At 46.1% G+C, this 8,589-nt stretch overlaps 1 protein-coding gene across 1 annotated transcript in view; it reads left to right on the forward strand.

Annotated features, from left to right (window-relative positions):
* The first annotated feature begins 3,219 nt into the window (after positions 1-3,219).
* Positions 3,220-8,589, forward strand: part of SCRN2 (secernin 2) — a 22,582-nt gene continuing 17,212 nt past the window's right edge. The window contains exons 1-2 of the mRNA XM_018565587.1: positions 3,220-3,319; positions 6,313-6,484. Coding sequence (XP_018421089.1) covers positions 6,317-6,484 — 168 coding nt within the window. The 5' untranslated portion in view covers positions 3,220-3,319; positions 6,313-6,316. The remainder of the gene's footprint in view (positions 3,320-6,312; positions 6,485-8,589) is intronic.

Genomic DNA, 8,589 nt, shown 5'->3' on the forward strand with positions numbered 1-8,589 from the left:
CCTCAGACGTGCGTGCAGGGGGCGGAGCTTGCTTTCCCCGGGCAGAAGCGTCGGAGAATGTGGCTGAAGAGGAGCTGCAGGTCGGCTGTCTGGAGGAAATGTAAGTGTTTCCCTGCAGACAGAGTCCCCGGGGATGTGCTAGAGACTGGGGGGGAGGAAGTGAGGGAGAAAGATCGACCGACGCTGAGAGCTTCTCTGCATTGGTCGGTCGGTCTCTCTCATGCTTCCCTTCCTCCTCTGAGCATCGGTCTGTGTGTGTTTCTCACTCTTTCCCCCCTCCTCCTCTCAGAGAAGGGGGAGTGAGAGAGACCGACGGACGCTGGGGGGGGGGATGTATTTGAGAAGTGTTCTGTGTTGTCAGATGAAGGGATATGTTATGCATCACTATAAGCTGTTCTCTGTCTGCTTTGGGCTGACACCTGAATTTTTTTTTTCTTTATGTAAGAATGAGAAGCCCAGACCCTGCACACTGTGCTGAAATTTCTTTAAATGAGAGAAATGGATTATATTAGGGAATATTACACGGTAATGTTCCCTAATGTAATCTATTTCTCTACCACAGCTTTGGATAACATTTTGCATTTACTTTGTATTGCCTGACGCCCGGGACATGCAGTTCCAGGCGCCGGGCGGGTGGTTTCTTCTCTCTGTTCAGCTCAGCTGCGGGCAAGCAGCGTGGTTAAAGTTTTGTTGTTGTTGTTTTTTCTTTGCGGAGTTGAGCAGCGAGGAACGGAGCATCAGGCAATTCTGCCGACAACCCTCAGAAGTCCCCCCACCTCCCCTGCTGCTGAGAGCCACGATACGGAGAAAAAGGTAAGGAGGCGAGGGACGGGTCACACACACGGGGGTCAAAGGGAGATCGTTCTTCATCTCCCAGCAAGCTAGCTCCGCAGATATTTGCTGCCCTGCTCTCACTAGGCATAAATCTCATCAGTGTGTGTGTGTGTTGGGGTGCTGGTGATATAGTGCTCACTTTTATTATAATGCATTGCTGGGACTTGTAGTCCCGCATAGCTGGTGGTATTCGGCATTGATGTATGGTGATTATACAGCAATGCAGAATAGCTCCAACTATGTAGGACTATAAGTCCCAGCAATGCATTATATTTTTAAGTAGGGATACACCACTGCCAATACTGGGCATTTTCACAAGTACTTATACTTATGAAAATGCCCCGATACTAAGCGCAGATACCGGTGTATCCTCTCAGAGAAGGGGGAGTGAGAGAGACCGACGGACGCTGGGGGGGGGGATGTATTTGAGAAGTGTTCTGTGTTGTCAGATGAAGGGATATGTTAGGCATAACTATAAGCTGTTCTCTGTCTGCTTTGGGCTGACACCTGACTTTTTTTTTTTTTTATGTAAGAATGAGAAGCCCAGACCCTGCACACTGTGCTGAAATTTCTTTAAATGAGAGAAATGGATTATATTAGGGAATATTACACGGTAATGTTCCCTAATGTAATCTATTTCTCTACCACAGCTTTGGATAACATTTTGCATTTACTTTGTATTGCCTGACGCCCGGGACATGCAGTTCCAGGCGCCGGGCGGGTGGTTTCTTCTCTCTGTTCAGCTCAGCTGCGGGCAAGCAGCGTGGTTAAAGTTTTGTTGTTGTTGTTTTTTCTTTGCGGAGTTGAGCAGCGAGGAACGGAGCATCAGGCAATTCTGCCGACAACCCTCAGAAGTCCCCCCACCTCCCCTGCTGCTGAGAGCCACGATACGGAGAAAAAGGTAAGGAGGCGAGGGACGGGTCACACACACGGGGGTCAAAGGGAGATCGTTCTTCATCTCCCAGCAAGCTAGCTCCGCAGATATTTGCTGCCCTGCTCTCACTAGGCATAAATCTCATCAGTGTGTGTGTGTGTTGGGGTGCTGGTGATATAGTGCTCACTTTTATTATAATGCATTGCTGGGACTTGTAGTCCCGCATAGCTGGTGGTATTCTGCATTGCTGTATGATGATTATACAGCAATGCAGAATAGCTCCAACTATGTAGGACTACAAGTCCCAGCAATGCATTATATTTTTAAGTAGGGATACACCACTGCCAATACTGGGCATTTTCACAAGTACTTATACTTATGAAAATGCCCCGATACTAAACGCAGATACCGATGTTCTGTCGAGAATGCTGATGTAGTCGAATTTGCCGACCTCAGCATCTGCGCTTGCGCACAGACTGGTATTATCGAGGAAACCGGGATTTATTTACAAAGTATTTCATTTAAATTGTTAATTGTGACCGTCAATAATATGCTGCCCATCATTTACTGCCATGGACAGCATATTATTAACGGTCACAATTAACAATTACAAACAAATACTTTGTAAATAAATGCCGGTTTCCTCGTTAATCCCGTCTGTACATAAACGCAGATACTGGGTCAGCGTTCTCGACAGAACACCGGCACTAAAATTTTAAACAAGCGGCTGCCTGAGGTCCCACGCTTGCTGGGGACCTCGGCAGCCTTCCTGTTAACCATGCAGTGCCGGGGGGGGGGGGGGGCCCTTCGTGGTTTCTTGCACCGGGGCCCTGAAGGTTCTAGTTACGCCTCTGCTTGAATGCATTTTTAAGGTTTAACTCCTGAGTATAGTATTATATAACTGTTTTGAATTGGCAGCCAATGCTCCCCGGAGCACTGAAAACTGGACCTTATTAATTTTTTCCGATGCAGCCCTTAACAAAATCATAGTAGTATGTTGCTGTGCATTGCAGTGGGCTTCAACACAGGTCTGTTACCTTAGTGCGTTGTGGTGCCATTCTAAATTGATTCCAAATGAATGGCACCACAATGAACTAACACGTGCAAGCCGCAGTAATGTGCCTTGTGGTATCATGTGTATTATTGTGTGACGCCAGCCTTATATATCAGCTTCCCTCAGACATTGTGCTAGAATTAGTTAGTAACAGATGATACTGTATGAGATTTTTAGGGTTATTCACAAAAGGGGGAAGAGTTTGTAGAAGGCAGGAGAAGTGAACAATCTAGGACAACATAGCTGAACTGGAAAGTGAGCTGAATTAGAGAATTGTTTCAAATCAGCTATGTAGTCCTAGATTGCTCACTTCTCCTGCCTTCTCCAAACTCTTCACACTTTTTTGAATAACCCTGTTTGTTTATTTTCTCTCTGGTTAAAAAATGGTGAAACTGGTGAACAGTGGAGCAATCCCAGTTGTGTCCACTAGAGAGCAGATGGCATCTGTTGTTTTCGCCATTCCGTGAAAGCTGCACCGTTCAGCCTCGTGCTCATATTGCTGAAAACAAGACTCAAGTTTATATAGGGCAGGATCTGGAGCAGCTCTCTACAACCAGGTAACAACAACAACAACAACATAATGGTATAGAAAAGAAAGAATGCTTAACAGGACAACAAAAAAGAAATATTAAATAATGTGTGTTTCAATTACAAACTCAGCTGAATACTCTAGAGTCAGGCTTCATACCCTGCTGCAGGCCCAGAACATTTGGCACATTATATTTTGCCTTCAAAAAGTGCAACCAAAAACAAAAAGCAAACAGTTATATATGTAGCTGATCTCCATCCGCAAACTTCACACCTTGAAGCACTGTTCAAGTGTATCTATAACCTAAAGTTGTTGTTTTTTAGTTGGATAAAACACCTCTCAGGTTTTTTTTTTTTCAAGATTGCCTCCGTACCCCACTGGGGAGACTTCCCTGTCCTGGAGACACAAGGGAAGTGAGTGAAATTTTCTCCCAAGTGAGGGGAAACCCCCTCTTAAACAGTCAAAATTGTCCTTATTCCTGTGCCAGTGACAGCTGTAATATTTTGGATTCTCCATCACGTTCTGTTCTTTTGACAATGGACACAGCGGCCAGGGGTGTCCCCAACCTATTTGCCACCTAAGGCGGCAGGGTGAGGTTGAGGGGCTGCTGCAGGTGCATGTTACGGAGGGGGCGGGGTGGCTACATCCCTGGTTGCCAGGAGCCGGGTGGGATGCCAGCCAGAGTATCCCAGGTTAACAACCTGGGACGCTCGGGCCGGAAAGGGGGCGGTAGGTGCACTGCAAACATTGCCACTCTGCCTGCTGCCCCCCCAACGTGACTCAAAGAGATGCTGTCTAAGGCAACATCCTTAGACTGCTTCCTTTTAGGGATGGCCCTGACCACGACAAATACAGGGGTGAATCTCCTAGAGGACATACAAACCGCATTAATAATCTGACAGTTCCAAAACCACTCAATCCAAAACTGAAAAAAGAGATTGGCTATAACTACATTTTAAAGCTAAACTTGTTTATGGGTACCAGAAAAAACTACTTTTACTTACCTAATTTATCACTCCCCTGGCAGCCAGCGCTCAGCTCTTGTCACTGATGCTTCAGGTTGTGAGAGGTTTCTCTAACCGATGATTTCAGCGTCCATGTGACCGCTGGAGCGCCTTAGCGAGGCTGCAGCAGGCAAACGCATACCATGGAGGGAGCCTACAGAACCAAGGATTAGGCAAGCAAAAGTCCTTTTTATTGTTACTCTAGGCAAAAAACAAGCATTTAACCCTTGCAGTGCAGGTTTCTATTCATTACAGCAGAGATCAGCAGCATGAGCAGTGGGAGAGGTGAGCTCCGTTCACACCTAGGAGTTGTGTTGTTCAAAAGTAAGCACGACAAAACGCTCAAGACAAGGAATCTCATTCATTTCTATGGCCCCTATTTACACCTGAGCATTTTGTCTCTAACAGAAAAACGCCTGTCCCTGGAAAAAGTACACGAGCTACTTTTTGGCAGATTACAGCGCTTTTTTGTGTTATAGACTTCAATGGGAAATTACAAAAGGGTCAGGTGTGAACAGGTGCCATAGAAATTAATAGAATTCCTTGTCTTGAGCGCATTGTTGTGCTTACCATTGAGCGACAAAATGCCTAGGTGTGAACAGGAACTTAAAGCTCAATTCCAGCTACAAAGATACTTTGGTCCAGCTTGGCCTACTATAAGTACTGTATACATAATTTATCACTGGTAGGGCCAAGATTATCATGTAAAACACTGTAGTAGCTGCAGCTACTACAGTGCTTTTGGGCTTGTTCACACAAGGTCCTCTACCGCTGCTGCGCTGGGCAACTTCCCCGTTGGTGCAAAAACACATTGGTTTGCTCACTCGGCACAGCGGCCATGCATTAAGCACCAAGTATTTTTATCCATAAATACTAGGTGTTATCTGAATGTATCAGAAGTGGTGACAATAACGGCACTACCCCTCACCCAATTAGAGAACACCTATTGATAAAAATACTAGGCATTCGCTGAATGGCAAGTCGCTCATCACAGGGCCATTACCTGCCAGGACCCGGAAGATTGGTGTAAAGCACTGTATTAATTTCAGATACTGTAGTGCTTTTCATGAGCCCAGTGGTCCTACCGGTTATTAATTATGTATACTTACATTGGGCCAAGCTGAGCCATTGTAAATATACATAAATCTTTAAAGCTGGAGTTCAGCTTTAACTATTTTCTTATTTTCTTTGCAGGGAGGACTTTATTGTATTCATTTTAGGGAGAGGGATTATTTGGTGGAAACCTGTTCTAAAAGTTTGTAGGTTTGTATTGCTGACCTCCTTCCACCTAAATAAAATGTTGCATCTGCAGAGCTTGGAGGTCAGGGGATGGGAGAAATCAACTTTGTGTGCACTTATTCTTTAGACCAGTGGTTCTCAACCTGTGTAACCTCAGGACCCACATTTGTCCTTGGTCATCAAGTCACGACCTAAGTCGCACTGCAATAGAATGCACGGAATTAGGGTACACACTACAAAAAATGTATTAAGGTCCACCCAGTCTTCCTTCCTTACGAAAACTGGAGTGGATCCTCAGGCTGCGGTCCAGTGGGATCTGTTGTGCTGTGACAGAGCTCCATCCATATGTGTATTGCTTGGACAGCTCTTTTGCATGCCCTGTAGAGGTGCCAGAATGTGATGTCACTCCAGTCCAGGCACCTCTACAGGAGCTGTAAGCAATGCACGTATGGATGGAGCTCCATCCCACCCCACCTCAAGCTGACACTTGGCACCGAAGCAGCATATTTTGAATGGCTGCTTGGCGAGAGACCTGACAGTGCTGCGCTAGGGGGAGACAGAGGAGCCTCTCACCTAGAAAAGTGGAAGGCACATGGCGACCCACTGAACACGGGGTCGTGACCCACTTTTAGGTCACGACCCACCAGTTGAGAACCAAGGCTTTAGACTGTTCATTCAGTGATGTGTCAGTGTTCATGGTGGGAGCAGCCAATATCACTCATGGGCTGTTGGTAGTCAATTTACCAGTAAGTATAACAAAGTTTTTGCTCTTTTGCAGTGCCATGTCCCATCAATTGTACCCTAATTCCTGTGACTGTTTTGTGTCACTTCCACCGGCTTCAAGCTCTCCTGTGGTTATATTTGCAAAGAATTCAGATCGGCCACGTATGGAGGTGCAGGAGGTCGTGTACTATCCTGCGGCTGAATATCCTCCAGGATCAAAGGTCATGGTAAGATAAATGAGACTTTCAGATTTATTCATGTTGGCTGAATTGCGAAATGACAATGTGGTAGGTTTAAAGCCCAACTCCAGCCAAAACATTTTTCTTTAGTTTTGGATAGAGTGGGGAAGTGTTAGAACCTTTGTCATGTTTTAATTGCTAAGTGGGGAAAACAATAAATTAGCACTCTACTTTATCAGGAGGGGCAGTGTCTGTGTCCTAGCAAAACTCTGCAAGAAAATCTTAGAGAACAGATTCCAGATTGCTGTCTGTGCCTTCACTTGTCAAAATGTCCTCTCACTTCCGTTTCCAGTGACATGGAGTCAGAGGGACAGAAAGTGATTGGAAATCTCTCCAATGGGGAAAGAATGCAACAAAATACTTTATTTCAGTAGAGTGAGAAAGGTTTAGAACTTCTAGTAGCTTTTTATTGCGGTTTCTTCCTGTCTTGGTGCTAATTTTCCTCTTTCCATTTTCCTCATTTCTTTTCCTGGCGCCACAGGGTAAAAAGAAATGAGGGCAAATACCCTCCCCAAATCACCAATAGACAGCAATTAACACACCTACTTCAATTAGAACTCAAAGAGAAAGTTTTCCCTGGAATTGAGCTTTAAAGCAATCCTGTTACTTGCATAAGAAATACAGGCTTGAGCACCCTGTGAAAGAATAGGCTGCATACAATGCTTATCTCTTTGGCAGGCAGCAAATCAGATCCCCAGCTCACTGTTATCATTGTTCTGTAAGTACTGTAGCTGCCAGCGAGAGGAACCACAGCCACTGGAAGTGTCAGATAGCAGCGGCGCCAGTCACTGTGAAGTATAGCGAAGTTTTGACTCACTACTCAGCAGAGAGTTAAAGGAGAACTATGAGGTGATTGATTTCCACTCATCCTCAGGCCCCATTCACACTGAGCGACATGAAAATCGCGCGATTTTGAGCGATATTGCGCGACGAGCGATATTGAGCGCCTTTTTCCTATTGGGCGGTATGCAATCAGGAGCAATATCGCTCGAAATCGCTCGAAAAAAGGGTCATGTAGGAGCGACAAGCTACCAGCGACGAGCTACAAGCGATATTGAGCGACGAGATGTGAACAGCTCCATTGAAATGGATTGGAGAAGCTACATAGAGCGATATCGCGTGGAAATATGAGCGATATCGCTGCAAAAATCGCTCGATAAATCGCTCAGTGTGAATGGGGCCTTATAGTTAGAGCTAACCTGTGACAAAGAAGCTGTCACAGGTCGGCTCTATCGATCGGGAAGTGAGCAGAAACATACACCGATCCGCTCACGATTGTCTCCCCGCAGGGATTCCCCCCTCTCCGATCCTCCAGCGCTGAGTGGAGGAACAAAACGGGGGAGGGGGCGGGCACAGCTGGCTCTGCCTCTAGGTAGGCAGAGCCCGCTGTCACTCACGCAGCTGGGTGGATCTCAACAGTATTTGTCGGGATCCGTCCCAGCTGCGGCGCTCACTGTATATCGCATGCAATAGCCCACGATATACTGAGCTTTGGGTCACGGGAGGAGGTTAGTATATGTCATCCTGTGACCCTAAAGAGAACTATGGGGAAAAAAACATACCCCATAGTTCTTTTAGGTATTTAGCTTCTTGCACAGGATGGTGCGGGCTAGATTTTTTGATGGGTGTTTACTTAAAGGAGAACTATGAGGTGAGTGCTTTTCATTTACCTCATAGTTCTAGCCGACCTGTGACAATGAGACTGTCACAGGTCGGCTCAGTAGATCGGGAGGTGAGCGAACACATACCTCTCTGCAGTGACAGGGGGAGGGGCTGGATTCCCCCCTCCTCGCTCCGATCCGCCAGCGCTGACTGGCGGAACAGACGGGGGAGGAGGGTGGGTACAGCTGGCTCTGCCTCTAGATAGGCAGAGCCAGCTGTCAGTCACGCAGCTGGGCGGATCCCTTTAAAGAATGGATGGCTCAACATTCTTCTTCACTTAGCTACATCACATTTCTATGACAAGCCTTAAGCTGCCCATACACTATTAGAATTTTGGTTGAATGTTTGAAACCATTTGTCAGAACATTCGATCTTGCCATTGCTGAGTCAACTAAAGTTAAATCCAAACAAAGCCCTTGAAATTAACTTAA

This window comes from Nanorana parkeri, unplaced genomic scaffold (genome assembly GCF_000935625.1).
Source record: "Nanorana parkeri isolate BGI_ZX_2015 unplaced genomic scaffold, ASM93562v1 scaffold864, whole genome shotgun sequence".
NCBI lineage: Eukaryota > Metazoa > Chordata > Amphibia > Anura > Dicroglossidae > Nanorana > Nanorana parkeri.